Raw genomic sequence first — 15,792 nt, forward strand, 5'->3', positions numbered from 1 at the left:
TCCCTCGGTGCCCTGGATGAGGGGACAGAGGCACCCTCAGCAGTTTGCTGGTGATACAGAACCGGGAGGAGCGGCTGATCCCCCAGGAGGCCGCGCTGCCCTTCAGCCAGGCCTGGACAGGCCGGAGAGCTGGGTGGAGAGGGACCTGATGGAGTTCAACAAAGGCCTGTGTGGGGTCCTGCGCCTGTAACCCCAGCACCAGCACAGGCCAGGGGTGACCTGCTGGGGGGCAGCTCTGCGGGGAAGGGACTGGGAGTGCTGGTGGGCGGCCAGTTGCCCATGGGCCAGCGGTGTGCCCTGGTGGCCAGGAAGGCCAGTGGGATCCCGGGGGCATTAGGAGGACCGTGGCCAGCAGGTCGAGGGAGGTGATCCTGCCCCTCTGCCCTGCCCTGGTGAGGCCACATCTGGAGCGCTGTGTCCAGTGCTGGGCTCCCCAGTTCAAGGGAGACAGGGAACTACTGGAGAGGGCCCAGCGGAGGCTACAGGGATGGTGGGGGGACTGGAGCATCTCCCCTGTGAGGGAAGGCTGAGGGAGCTGGGCCTGTGTAGCCTGGGGAAGAGACGGCTGAGGGGGGATCTTGTCAATGAATGTAAATATCTCAGGGTTGAGTGTCAGGAGGATGGGGCCAGGCTCTTTTCAGTGCTGCCCAGTGACAGGGCAAGGGGCAACGGGCACAAACTGCCACACAGGAAGTTCCACCTGTATATGAGGAAGAACTTCTTCACTTTGAGGGTGGCAGAGCACTGGGACAGGCTGCCCAGAGAGGCCGTGGAGTCTCCTTCTCTGGAGATGCTCAAAACCTGCCTGGCCGCCATCCTGTGTAATCTGCTGTAGGTGAAGCTGCTTTAGCAGGGGGTTGGACTGGATGATCTCCAGAGGTCCCTTCCAAACCTGAACATTCTGTGATTCTGGGAAGAACTACCATCCTCCCAACCTTCAGCTGTAACTAGAAAAGTAAACATATCACTAAACAGACCCACATCAGAGAAATGTAAAATCAGCTTAACAAAATTAGCACTCCTAGCAAGACCTTCATTAATAAATCTAGTAGTCCTATTAAGAAATGGATACCATTTTTGCTGATGACTATGAAATTACTTTTTTCTGAATACACAAACTGATTTTGAATTTAACAGTCAAAATTTTCTGCATCACTTAGTTATACCTCTTTCACAGAAACTACAATTGCATCATATTCCAAAATACAGATTTATCTAAATTGCTAATAAATATGCACGTAACAGTTAAGTATCAGTGTAAATGAAGACTGCATGGACTGTACTACATAAAAATTAATTTAAGGTTCACACATGTTCTAGTCAATATCTTGGTATTGTTGAGATCAACAAAAATAATAAAATAACAGACACAACACACTACATCTGTAATACATGCAGACATGCATACAAACAATAATCACCTGAGTCCTTTTCTGCTGTTGCTAAATATTAAACAACAAAAAAAAAGAGAAGAAAAGCATCATTACAGAAATATAACTATTTTAATTTCATTAGAGAAGAATAAATATCAAGTAAGGAGTTAAAATCTTAAAATCTTGAGTATAGCAGTGAGAGTCTTCACAGCTCACAGAAATGATGGGTTTTGGCAGCTGAGGGAGAAATGGTATATGTTTTTAGGAAGTAAATTTATATGTACTAGTCCTATATAGTCTATATTTTGGGCTCACTGGCTGAGTTCGCATCCATGTTGTGCCTGGGAAATTAGAAACTTAAATAATAGTAAAATAATACAAAAAATAAGAATATGAGTATTACTTCTATTAGAACCTTCTTTGCCTCTCTACTTCTTTGGTAGCTACTATTGGTTTATAGCTGACATTATCATGCAATAGCTGCATTTTCACTGACTAATATGATGTTGTTTGCTGAAGGAATATTCAAAGAATAGGACAAAAATCCTCCAAATGTATGACAGCTACACTGAGGACATCAGTAATGTTATAAAGATAATGACTGTATGCTTTCTGTATGCAATTTGAGGAGTAAGCAATTAATGTGAACACTAACATGAATTATTTTCAAGAGAAGAACGTCATTTCAGTGCACAGGTACAATAATGCTCCCACAGACTTAAAGAAGCAGAATGGAACCCATTGCTGAAAACTGTTAAATTTATATTGGTAAAAATGTAGGCTATTTGTAATGACCAGAGTATAGGAAGAGACCAATACAGGTCTCATTGCTACTGAAAACCAATGCGTTTAATTTTCTGATGTTATGGTGCTGGAGCCCTTCAGTTTCAAAGAGTACTCTATTCTCAGAAAAGTACTTAACCTATTTTTTGTTGAGGTACTAGACTTACGTATGTAATTATCTATTGTGCTTTGGGTTTACAATCACATGATTGTAAAACTATTTACAGAAATCTAGTTGTGTTTCAACCAAAAGACAATAAATCCAAAACCAAATTTGCAAGTGAAAATATGCCATGGGATGGATGGCAGTTTTATGTGCTGTTCCAGCTTATTGCAGTATTAGCAATGTGCATAAAGTGCAAAATTTGTCACTTGCAGTGGAATTGCCACAGTTCTTTAGGATATAGTTAAAAATCTTGGGCAAAGATGTATTTACATCACTGTAAAAAAACTCTCCCAATCCAATTTAGTGTCAGGAGTGAGTTTAGGCATCTTTTGTATGCTTTTGTCATCTTTAAAAAATATTTTTATTTTTATGCCCATTATTTCAACAGGTTTTCTAAAAGACTGAAATACTGAACATTAAAAAATCACCTTTATGAATACATTAAGATAAAAACTAAGGAAGACAGTTATTTTTGCTTTTCCATTTTCCAGACTAGATTTAATATTCGTCCTTTTTTCTTTAACACAACATGATATCATAATTAATTATGATAAACTGGTTACTAAGATGGTTTCATGTTGTTACTCCCAACATATAATACTGGTTGCTATAGTGATGAGATGGGTTTTTTGTTAATCACTTGTGAGATTGGTTAACTCATGTTTTTCAGAGAATTTGAGCAGAAATGGAAAAAGGAAAAAAAGTTTGCTTTACAATATTGCTAAAGATATGAGGCTTCTTCATTTTGCTATTTTAACTATTTCCTCTAGTGTATTGCTAGAAATACATGCTATAAAAAAACATAATATGCATAAAATTTTGATTTTTTAAAAGCAGGGTTCATTCTTCATATAATTTCCTGTTAATTGACTCTACCTATAAATCCAGTTATACAGATGCACACATTGTTTGCTACTCCTGAATATATCTGAGTTGACTTTATGGAGAATAACAGATATGTCATGACAAGGCATTTGAGTTTTATGACTTCCTTACTGTTCTACATAAGGTTAACATATAATAAACCGACGTTGTGTATCCCAGCCAATTTTTTTGAGAAAAATCTTAGTTAATTTCGTGATATACTTTCTAGAACATACCTAAATTCCAGGAAAACTTCTGCTTACCATCAGACCTAGTATTCTGTTCAATTAATGCAGTCAGAAAATCAGGATGTAATTACAGTTTTAATAACCAGACTATTATTATATATCTGACAACACAACAGCAAAAAAACCCGAACAACCAAACCCACTTATCTATCTGTCTGCCTTATAAGTACATCACAAAAGCATCTATACCCAGAGTTTTCAAGTTTCAAAGTACTGTCATTGCTGTTAAGGAAAGAATTTCCTGTTAGTAGTTTAATTACTAGATATAGTTAGAGAAATAAAAAATAACCCATAAACAACCCTTTAGACTTATGGAGAACTCAAAAGTAAGAACAAAGGGCAACTTAAATTAGGAAGTCCTAGTCTTCCATTCAAACAGGGTCCCAGGAGGCATATTAAAGCAATGAATAGGAAAAAGCTCCATAGTTCACCAGCTGAGATTTTAATGAGACATTTCCCCTTGCTGTGGAAGGGGTTTGTTCTGTAAAGGAAAAAGGCTGCTCACAGAATATTCAGTTAATTGGTATTGTTGGCTTTTACAGCCACTTTGGCAGTTGATTGCTGTACTAACCTTCTATTTTGGCATATTCTGTAAGTCGAGTGTAATTGATCAAGGCAGCCTTCTCCAGACATTTTCTAACCACTTTCTTCACCTCTTCTGGTGGTATGGGAGTGGCAATATCTTTCATTAAAACCTGTGTTAGAGACAATTACACCTCTTGGTTACAAAACCCAAGGGAAAAGGATAAAAGTATCCTACAGTTACTAGAGGTCTGATAATAATTAAAGGCAAAAATCAAAAAGAAGCTACTTCAGGTGGTAGAACTAGATATTTGTCTATGAAGGTTTCTGTTCAACCCTGGTCTGCCTGCCTGTACGGTATTTATATACAACACCCCTGCTGTTCGGCATCTTGTGGCATGCCAGTCAGTCTTTCTTTGGGTGACATCAAGACCAGTGTAAAGGAACATTCTGTGAATGGGCTGGATCATGGTGCCCACTAAAGATGTGGATGTGGAAATTTGCTTTGTTCTCATCTGTGGAAAAACTTCCACCATTGCATAACCATTGACTCTTCAACAGTGCACAGGAAAAGCTGTGAACAGCACCATCAGAGCCAGCTAATACCGACTTGCTTTTCTTCCTTTATAAAGCTATTCCAATTCAACATGTCCTTGCTGTGAAAAACAAACAGGTTAACTTGCTTCTTTTTAATGACTAAATCCTGGGTTATCAACATGTGAAAGTACAGTATTCAAACCCATTTATTCTGGATCTGTATTTTTTTCCCCCAAATTTTCCAAGTCAAAATAAAATGTTTCTAAACCATTCTGCATCCACAAGTATAGGAATGCACATTTATTCGCAGTCAATACTGACGGTATTGCTGGAGCACCAGAGTATCATTGTCACTTGTAGCAGCAGGAACAGTGAGTTTCATATAACACAAAGGAATTGACACAGCACTACAGTCACTGAGATTGTAAGTGAAATAAAACATATATATTCAGACTCACGTGTTTCTGACCATGGGAAAGATTTTTTAAGACAGAACCTTTATCCATGGAGTGTTCTGCAGTGCAGAATAAGTGACAGTCTCCAGGACCAGACCTCTCACATTTTGGCAAACCTACACAGACTGCGATCTAAGCTTTTTTGGAATTCATACATTCATCAGGCTCCTGGTGATACAATTCCTCTGGAATCTCTGCTGGAGTTTAAAATTCTCTTCCCTCAGAGATGATTGAGATGTTTTTACCATTACAAGGTCTTCTCCCTTCCAGTTAATGCAAGAGGATTTGCTGGGCAGGAGTTTACATTTATAGTTGCCCATGTGAGTTTTGCTGCATATAGCTTTTTCTTCAGAAACTGACTCAGATTATGCATTTATGGAACATTCCTTGGATTATATAGAAGTGTTGTAACATTACGTATCAGTGGAGACAATACCAACAGCACAGAAGCCATAGAAAGCAGGAAAGGGGGACTGCAGAGTACATTTGTACTATTTTGGAGGTAATGCTGGGTAACCGTTATATTAGAAAGAAACAGTCACCGCAGTGGCTTGAAGTGAAGGTCCAATAAGTAAGTCCTATAGAAAACAGTCCTAATGGGAAGCCTACAGAGGGTGGAAGCCAGGACAGCTAGCCTGAGAGGAATAAAGAGAAATTGTCTGAGCTGCCAGGGATAAGGTTAGGAAAGCTACAGCTCTGACAATTAAATCTGGCCAGGGACATCAACAGCAACAAGAAAAGCTTCTACGGGTATGTCGGTGATAAAAGGAAGACTAGGGAAAATGGGGGCCCTCTCCAGAAGGAAATGGGAGACCTGGTTATCTGAGATATGGAGAAGGCTGACGTACTCAGTGACTTTTTTGCCTTGATCTTCACTGGCAAGTGCTCCAGCCACACCACCCAAGTGGCAGAAGGCAGTGACTGGGAGAATGAAGAACTGCTCACTGTAGGAGAAGATCAGTTAAAGACTAAGGAACCTGGAGGTGCACAAGTCCATGGGACCTAATGAGATGCATCTGCAAGTCCTGATGGAACCAGTGGATGAAGTGGCTAAGCCACTATCCATCATATTTGAGAAGTTGTGGCAGTTCAGTGAAGTTCCCACTGACTAGAAAAGGGGAAATATAACCCCCATTTTTAAAAAGAGAAATAAGGAAGACCTGGGGAACTACAAGCTGGCCAGTCTCACCTTGGTGCCTCGCAGGATCATGGAGCAGATCTTCCTGGAAACTATGCTAAGGCACATGGAAAATAAGGAGGTGATTGGCGACAGCCAATGTGGCTTCCCTAAGGGCAAATTGTGCCTGGCAAATCTGGTGACCTTCTATGACAGGGTAACAGCACTGGTGGATGAAGGAAGGGCAACTGATATAATTTACCTGGACTTGTGCAAAGAATTTGACACTGTCCCACATTACATCCTTGTCTCTAAACTGGAGAGACATGGTTTTGATGGATAGACCACTTGGTGGATAAAGAATTGGCTGGATGGTTGCACTCAAAGAGTTGTTGTCAATGGCTTGATGTCCAAGTGGAGAGCAGTAATGACTGGCATTCCTCAGGGGTCAGTATTGAGACTGGTGCTGTTTAACATCTTTGTCAGTGACATGGGCAGTGGGATCGAGTGCTCCCTCAGCAAGTCTGCTGACAACACCAATCTGTGTGGCATGGCCAACACACTGGAGGGAAGTGATGTCTTCCAGAGGGACCTCGACAGGCTTGAGAGGTGGGCCCATGTGAACCTCATCAAGTTCAACAAGGCCAAGTGCAAGGTCCCGCACATGAGTTGGGGCAGTCCCAAGCAGAAATACAGGCTGGAAAGAGGACGGAAGAGGGACAGTCCTGAGGAGAAAGACTTGGGGGTGCAGGCTGATGACAGAAGCTCAACATGGCTTGACAATGTGCACTTACAGCCCAGAAAGCCAACTGTATCCTGGGCTGCATCAAAAGAAGTGTGGCCCAGGTGGAGGCAGGTGATTCTCCCCCTCTACTCCACTCTTGTGAGACCCCACCTGGAGTACTGTGTTCTGCTCTGGAGCCTCCTACAGAAGAAGGACAGGGACCTGTTAAAGCGAGGCCAGAGGAGGGTCACAAAGATGACCAGAGGGCTGGAGCACCTCTCCTGTGAAGACAGGCTGAGACAGTTGGGGTTGTTCAGCCTGGAAAACAGAAGGCTTTGGGGAGATCTTATAGCAGCCTTCCAGTACCTAGAGGGGGCCTACAAGAAAGCTGGAGAGGGACTTTTGACAAGGGCAGGTAGTGATAGAACAAGAGGTAATGGTTTAAAACTGAAAGTGGGTAGATATAGATTAGATATTAGGAAGAAATTCTTTACTGTGAGGGTGGTGAGACAAGGGAAAAAGTTGCCCAGAGAAGCTGTGGCTGCCCCTTCCCTGGATGTGTTCACAGTCAGGCTGGATGGGGCTTTGAGCACCCTGGTCTAGTGGAAGGTGTCCCTGCCCATGGCATGGGGGTTGAAAATAGATGCTCTTTAAGGTCCTTTCCCAGCTGAAACCATTCTATGATTCTATGAAAACAGCTCTTTACCTCTGTGGAAGGCAGTGAGAAAAAAACCTCCCAGTGAACAATTAAAACCAGTAGTAAAATACCTAAGAAGACATGAGTCCGCTTTCAGTAGCCTGAAGGTAAAAGAAGAATGCAGGGTTAGCACTCAAGCAGAATTTAAAATATGTTCTCAAACTTACCCTCTCAAGTAATGAAAGTGTGGCTTTTAAAGCTCCTTCAGGACGTCCAAAAGGGAAACAGTACCTTAAAAAATAATAATAAAAAGAAATAGTAATAAGAAAAACCAATCAGAATTATAATAGCTAAGAATTTACTTTGAGATGTAACTGTACAGAACTTGCATTAAATTATGTTAGCAGGAGACTTCAAAAGACAAAGTACTAACGAAAGCAAAAGGCCTTTTCAGTAGCCTACCATGGAATATATACATGCAGTATATATACATATATATATATATACACATATATGTATATCTATCTCTCTACAGCAGTATCAGCCCATCACCACCAGCTCAGGCCCACAGACAGATGGCAAAAGCATCACTTCCACTTTCTGAACTATGAAGGGTATTTAATGGTTTCTGATCTGTCATCTTCCTGGAAAGAGATACTATTTCTTATGTAGCCATGACTGATACTGGAGCTGTGAGGCAGCACTCAGTACATTCTGTCTTGTTCTAATGTTGGATTAAGATAAGGATAAAATGTCAGATACTGGAGTTTGTAGAGATATATGGGAATAAAAATGCTTGCAGATATATTGTAATTTTTCTAATTATATTATAAATATCTTGGAAAAGCATTTTATTTCATCTTAAATTTTATCACCTACAAATTAAACCATACCTACTTCTGTCTCGATACTTCTAAAAAAGTCAATTAAAAAGTGATCCCATTCATAGCTTTGTTCTTCATTGTTGTTTACTAAAAGATCCCATATATCAGCTCAATGAGACTACAATGCTCAGACAACTGTAACCTCTCTTAATCCTGTCTATAAAATCTTGCTGGGATATCCCCAATTGGAAAAAGGATTTTTTACTTTGCTGAGATTATTTTTTTCTTATTATTACTCACTGAGAATGGTAGCCTCATACTCTAATGTTCTCCAACAGTAAAATCTTTTATAATGATAAAAAGGATTCAGACCAGTGAATTTTAGATATACATTTTGCTCAGCCAAAATAAAGCCCTCTAAATGAGGTCAAAAAAAGGATTTCCTGCAGTGAGATTTCCACTATTTGCTTTGCTTCATTTTATTTCTTACAATAGTGCTAACAATTTATGAGGACAGGTTAACAAATTACAAAAGCACATTTAATGACCTTTAGGCGATAAACCACCATAAAACAGAATACATCTTTAGGTGTTTTGTTTCCTCCCCTCGTCTTTTCCACTGTTTATTGCTATCCACCTCTCGTGGTAGTTTTTGAATAAATGTCAATCATTTCTTGATTATACTTAATACTTCAAATCAAATACTTCCTTCCAGGTATGTTCTGCAATGTAGATAACATAACAGGCTTCCAAGACCCAACTGGTTTTAAGTTCATGATGCAGATGGAAGTCCAACAGTAGAATAGGGGTTACTCAGTTTATTGCAGAGACAATATGTATGAGTACACTATGGGCAGCAAGCTTATGTGTACAATTGGTGTAAGGACCTTCTGACAGAGAATAGTTTTCTTGAGATAAGCAGCTTAAAGAAAAAGAAATGTTCATAGTAGAGGCCGAAAGGACACTCAAGCAGTCCTGCCTCCAGTATTACAGCCTCTGTGCTGCTGAGGAGGCAGGGAAGCAGCATCTTGATGGCAAGATGAAATTCAATCTCCTGGATAAAATCTCCACGGCAGGTGATGTCACGCTGTTCGGCTGTGACAAGGATGCTCCCACAGCCAAGGGGACCTTTAAGGATAAGTAGACATAGATGGTGACAGTAGCCGATTCAATACTTAAGACATATGGACAACTGGATCTGTGACATCTAAGAGGACCAAGCAGTATGTTACTTGCTGGGTACAAAGGTAGGATGGACATCAGGAGACATTTAAAGTTGCCTAGGAGTGGATAGAGAAGGAGCAGCACTCATGCTCTGTATTAGTACCAGCACCGTATGGAAGTGTAGCAGGAACACTTCAGAGAAACAATTCACACAGCTAGGCAAGAGGTTACAGTCCACTACCCTCACAGCAGCTTTCTCTGAAATATTGGCTCTTCCACATTTGGTGCCTGACAGGCAGGCAGAGATCTGAATTCTCAGTGGGTAGGTAAAATGACAGAGAGGAATGATTTGAGTACCTTAAGAACTAGGAAATACTTTAGATAAGAGCCACCAGAATGGGATGGGCTGAAAGCATCTTAATCATAATGAAGCCAGGCTGATAGCACTGAAAATTACAATTAAAAAGGCAATAGAGGAGTATTAAAACTGGAAGCTGCAGGTTAGTTGACAGGCATGGAAAAGCACCATTTTCAGATAGGTGTGACCTAGCGACCTAGATGGACACAGCAAATGTTCAGTGCATCTCTGAAAAGGCAGGAAGAGAAATACACTCTTTGGTTAAACTGTCCACAGCAGGTGACTAGAGCATGCAATGCAAAGCAATGGAATAAGGGCAAAACTTGAGACAAGTTCTGACATATTAAAGAAAAAAAACATGTTGGTGATCTTTGAAAGTCTGTACCCCTGATCACTTAATTAGGATGCTGTGAGTGATTAGGAAATGTTAAGTGAGATTAGAGGAGCTGCAAATTCATCACAAATAGTAAGAGATTTTAACTATACACATGTGCACTTGATCAATGTCTCACTAGGATGAGATCTAGTGAAAGTCACGGCTACTCTCACTGACCTTACCATTGTGTATGAGTAAAAGTATTTATATTCGTTGGAAATCACAGCAGTTGTGTTTCTACTATGAACTTGACAGGACATAGCCATAAGTATGCCAATCACAGGCCAGAGGTCTTCTCTGAGCTCCAATCCTCCTCTTTTTTTTTGGTAGCAAGCATGAGAAGATTGTCACAGAAACAAGTTTTCCTTCACCCTGCAGATGATGTTCTTTGTCAGTACTCTCCCCCTGCCTTTCCAAGATCTGGGTAGGAAGCACACTGTCCTATGCTTCTCTGTATTGCTTTTCTGGCAAGAGCTATTTAATTCCATGGAAGACTGGAAAACAGGAAATGTGTCAAGGAAGAATCTTTAAAGGAAATAAAGGAGCATATCTTTTTTTTCCGAAAAGGAATACCCTCGAAGTAGAGTCCCAGCTGTCTTTAGTTTAATACAGAGATGAAGTCCCAAGTGAAGACTGCTACATCCTCGATGCTCAAAAAGTCCCCAACAACCTAGTTATCAACATGACAGATACCAGTGAATACCAGACGTTTACCTCATCAAGCCAGAGGGGCATCCAACAAAGTTACAGGGAGCCTTGCCAAACAAAAGCAAGCTGTTTCACACAGCACTATTTAAACTGTGGAACTGGTTGTCATAAGGTGATAAAGACACACAAAAAAAATCTATAAATGCATTCTAAAAGAAGGATTACATTGAGAGATTAATGGCAGATAGGTTGGCTTAGTGTGATAAACTAACAAATTTGGTGGTCTCTGTGCCATTTTTATGCTAAGCTTCAACAACCATCAATTGCTAGAAAATAGAAGGAATTATCACCCCAAGTTTGCTTAGTTTCTTCTCCTCCTTCCCTAAACATCTTCTACTGGTATGGACAGTCTTTACATATGAAGAACTCTTTATTGAGGACGATGGACCTCAGCTGATTTAGGAACGGTAAGTACGTCATGCAACTAAGAAATGACATCAGACATCTAGAAAAGTTTTAGCTGTGATCTATCAAAGATGTTCTCTACTCATATGATTTTTCTGATCAGTACTATTCCAGAAATTGCTATGGTTTGGTCATTTTCATTTAGACAATTTTCTCAGTCAGAGTTATAGGAAGCTTTACGTTCAAAAGAATCGACAAAACCCAGGCCTATATTCTTGCACAATCTTTTCTAGCACAGAAAAACACAGCTCACATGATACATAAGTAAATTTTAAGCACAATCACCTGTGTAAATACATCATTCCATATTTAATATATTCAAAATTTCTTTGCAGGTAGACTACTTCATTTTCACTCCGCTTGTTCAAGACCAAAACTGAGCAACATGAGAAAATTGTTCCAGAAAAAAATTAACATTCATTGAATAAATTACAGACTCACCTGAAATGGCTTATTTGGTTTTCTAAAAGGGAAGAAAGTCTGTCCTTAATTTCCTCAAACCTTTCTTTCTCTTCAACAGATACTGTTCCAATTCCATCTGGCCTGTAATATTAAATATTGAATAATTGTTGATAACTCTTCATGATGATTCCTCTTTGAACAGTGACTTTAATTTTTAAAGCCATCAGTTAACATGTGCTAACTCTCCTTTCCCCTTTCCCATTGCCTTGAAGGATAAACAGTAACTTGTGACTAAAGCTAAAGAACAGACTGCAAACAAACAATTTAACTTTTGAGTTGAACTTTTACATTAGTCCTAAGTTTCTGCCTGATCCCAATATGAACACAAGGTAGCATATATTTCTCCCAGATCATTCCCAAAGATATATAATATCCTTTCTCAAGTAAATTAGTACTATAGGTTGGCACAGTAAGGGGCCTACTCAGATCTTGTTGAATTTCAACACCTTGAATCTTCCAGATATTTTCCTAGAGGTGGAATATGGCTGAAAATTATTTAAAAATAAAGGTGGGAGGCAAACTACAGTGAGAAAAGCCAAAGCAGGCAACACCTGCTTAGAGCGAGCATGGATTTTTGATCACCCATTCCATATTAACAAATAGCAGCATGTAAACAGGACTTCCATATAAATATAGCACAATGGATGAAACAAAAAAAGAGTCTTTAAATAACAAAAGCATTGGAATTTTTTAAACATCAAACTTAAGTCCTAATAATGAATCATAAGCCTTGTACTAAATGTTAAGCACACACCTAGTCTAAAGTCTTAGCCTAAAGGTGTTATTAATGCATTTACATTAAAATCATGTCAAAATTAAAGAAATTTAAATACACATTTCCCAAATGGTACTTTTGCCATGCAGTCACATCTTCCCCACATACAGCATACTTTAAAAAGATGTATCTGAAAACTTCCTGTTACTATCTTAACATCCAGCTCCAGGTAACCAAACAGCTACTGCTTCCCACATGAGTTTATGACCCCGACACTTAAGTATCTCCTCCAGAGCCTGCAAAACTGTATCTCAGTGTTTCTAGACCTGAGAAAATTGTAGTAAAATGAAATAAAGACAACATTCTATGAATGTTCAAAGAATCATTCTAGGATTCTATGAACATCTTTTTGCTAAATTGCTACTTTAACTTTCTGTGCTATACTTAAATCTAGGAGGAATAAGTTGCTACCTGGTCATGACGTAAACAATTCTCTCACCTTTTAAATCACTTATATTTGTGATCTGTCAAGTCGAGGTGGAAAGAATGCCTGAAGTCCTTAAATTATTGTGAAGACAACAATAAAAATCAGATATGGTGGAGATATGAGTACCCAGGCACATCAATATACTATTGTATAAATTTGATGTGAAAGAGCAAATAACTTATATTCTCTCTTTTGATGGATGCCACGATACTTTACCTCAGCCTTCTGACAGATGGAACAGGTTCAAATTTAAGTAAATTGCACTGTCTGATTTCATTGTCAGGAGAGATCGTGCTCTGGAGTGATAAAGCAAATAGTTCTGTCATATTAAACCTCGTTGAGGCATGTCATATATATGACAGAAAAGACCTAGGGGTCCAGACAACAGTAAGTGAAAAAGGTGAGCCAGTAGGATGTCTTATCTGTCAACCTGCACTAAGGCTAGGATCACCACATACCAGGGACCTGTCACTTCACTGAGTTTGTTGTCATAAAGAACCTCGCTGACAACACCTACAATTTTCAGAACTGTTAAATATATTTTTAGTGGATGTTTGCACAGAAGCAAATGTCCCAGAAGAAAAAGTACACAAAAAGGTATTAGAAAAATGTACCATCTATAGCCCTGAAAATCTCATCTCCTGAAAACACGATCTTAGAAAATGGCACAAACTCTGAATCATTATTTTGTTTCTTTCTGTTAGCCTTATTGCACAAGCAGAATATAAAAATGCATTTTTGCAACACAGTTCTGACACACATATTGTGCTGGTGATCATTTTTTGTACTCTTGGGAATATGTATCTACTACTGAGAGAAAAGAATCCATAGAAAAAAGAATCTGACTGCGAGATGAGCTCAGATAGAAAAAACAGATAAATAGTTTCAAAATTCCATCTCCTCTTGCCTTCTAGATATTTTTATTTAACTGCTTTAAAGACAGAATAAAATAAAATAGCACTGTTTCGAGTTTGTTATTTTTATTTACAAATTACTGTGCCTGCCAAGAAGAGAAGACTCAGAAGTCATTGGTTTTCAAAGGTTTAGGTCATCCATAAACTATGCAAGAAGAATTTTGCAACTAAAACCAACAAAAAATGAGCCTTTCCTACTACACCAAATGTTATGGATAGTGGTTTGGACTTGTTTTTTCAATTCAAAAGCAGTATTCAGCTGTCATTGCAGCCTGGGACCTCTCTTTCAAGAACTCAGCTAAGAAAAGTGATGAACTGTTTTAAAAAGAGTTTTCATTTGAACATTATCTTTACAAGAAGGTAGAGTGAATTTTCCTTTCCTCCACATTGTTTTCCTCCTTATTCTTCACAACTGCATTTGGGATTAGAGAACTAGTGGGAACAGTGAACACTGAAAACCTGAGTAGCCTTCTCTCTCTCTCCTTTCTCTCTTATATTAATTTTCCATTTTTTAAGAACTCCTGTCAGTTGGATTTGGATTGGCCTGTCTTGTCTGCTTAGATCATAGTCTAACTGGCACAGATGTAATGTTGTCTCTGGTCACATCTCAAATTGTTTAATTCACTCAGACTTAAATATCAGAAAAGATTTGAAATAAATACCTCATGAACTAAACTAGTAAATTCAAGTGGGAGGCAGCTGTTAGACCATAAAACACTCAAATAATGACACAAAAAATACAGGTTGAGCAGAATGTTTAAAGAAAATTTTACTGTGACAGTCTTGCAAGATTGCTGTCCTGATGGCAGTTATTCTAGTGAAGCTGATTGATTAGGTGGTGGGTTTAGGTCTTCCTCTGGGAATGGACTGTTTTTCCTCACTTGAGGCTTGGAGTACCCTCTAGAAATATTTGGATGTATGGAAATCTTAAAACCTGTAATAATTTGCAAAGGCCACTTGATACATTGTAGGATTAAGATTCCTTGCAAATAGCTATAGCATGTGAGATAAACATGGTATTCCAGTTCCAATGGGAACTAGATACGATGGACACTGGGTTGACTCCAGCTTGTTTCCAGCCCTCAACTTTGCAAACAGCTTCTCCTAGTGGTCTCTCAGAGAGCGAACTGTTACCTTAAGCAAGACTGCTTCGTTGAGACAGCCTTGGGAAATACTAAATGAACGTGACTGACTTTTGTTTTCTTCTCTGGAATATTGTTGATACTGGTGCTTTTTGCATATTTTCACATTTTGAAAATGTTTAAAGTGTTTTCAATGAGCTTTCCTCATTAAAGAAATAGATCACCACTTTGGTGATCTGTCATGAAAAAAAAACCAACAAAAAAAAGAAGAGCATGAGGAGAGGAATGCACAGATTGATTTTCTAACACATACCCACACACACACATAGATGAGAACAATTAGGCTGACCAAAAGAATCTGCCAAAAAATGACAAAAAAGAAAATACAAGAAAAATACTTCAGCTAAGGTCTTACTTCAACACTTTATACAATAAACTACATTTCAAGGGTGTAGGAAAAAGGAAAACAAAACTTAAATGTCATCTTGACTTCTAGAAACAAATTGTTTTAGAAGACTTCAGTGCTTTCTAAGAGCACTTGTTTTTAAATTCAGCAGGATGCAGAATAAAATGGAAGAATAGTGACAGGTTTCAAATTAGCAAGATAAAAGTTTAACTTCTTGTTTCTTAGTAAACTGAAGATTAAACTGTTTAGAATTTTGATGCAGAGATTTTATTATCTATTTATAGGACTTTAATATCCAAGGAATTTAATACCCAATTTTTTCCTTTAAAACACAACTGTATTAATTAAGTCCATGGTTTATGTTAGACAAATTAAGAACAATAATTATTTACTTTATCAGCTTAGAAGCAGGCAGAGCAGACGTCTTTTTATTAACAGGAAATGAAGACAGCAAATTATCATGTG

General features: G+C 38.9%; 1 protein-coding gene across 1 annotated transcript in view; it reads right to left on the reverse strand.

The window, feature by feature from the left end:
• The window catches only part of CADPS2 (calcium dependent secretion activator 2), a 321,648-nt gene that overhangs the window by 79,334 nt on the left and 226,522 nt on the right, over positions 1–15,792 (reverse strand). Inside the window, exons 14-16 of the mRNA XM_040595763.1 lie at positions 11,703–11,804; positions 7,654–7,717; positions 4,006–4,129 (exon numbers count right to left, since the gene is read on the reverse strand). Of these exons, the coding sequence (XP_040451697.1) occupies positions 4,006–4,129; positions 7,654–7,717; positions 11,703–11,804 (290 nt within the window). The remainder of the gene's footprint in view (positions 1–4,005; positions 4,130–7,653; positions 7,718–11,702; positions 11,805–15,792) is intronic.

Source organism: Falco naumanni, chromosome 5 (genome assembly GCF_017639655.2).
Source record: "Falco naumanni isolate bFalNau1 chromosome 5, bFalNau1.pat, whole genome shotgun sequence".
NCBI lineage: Eukaryota > Metazoa > Chordata > Aves > Falconiformes > Falconidae > Falco > Falco naumanni.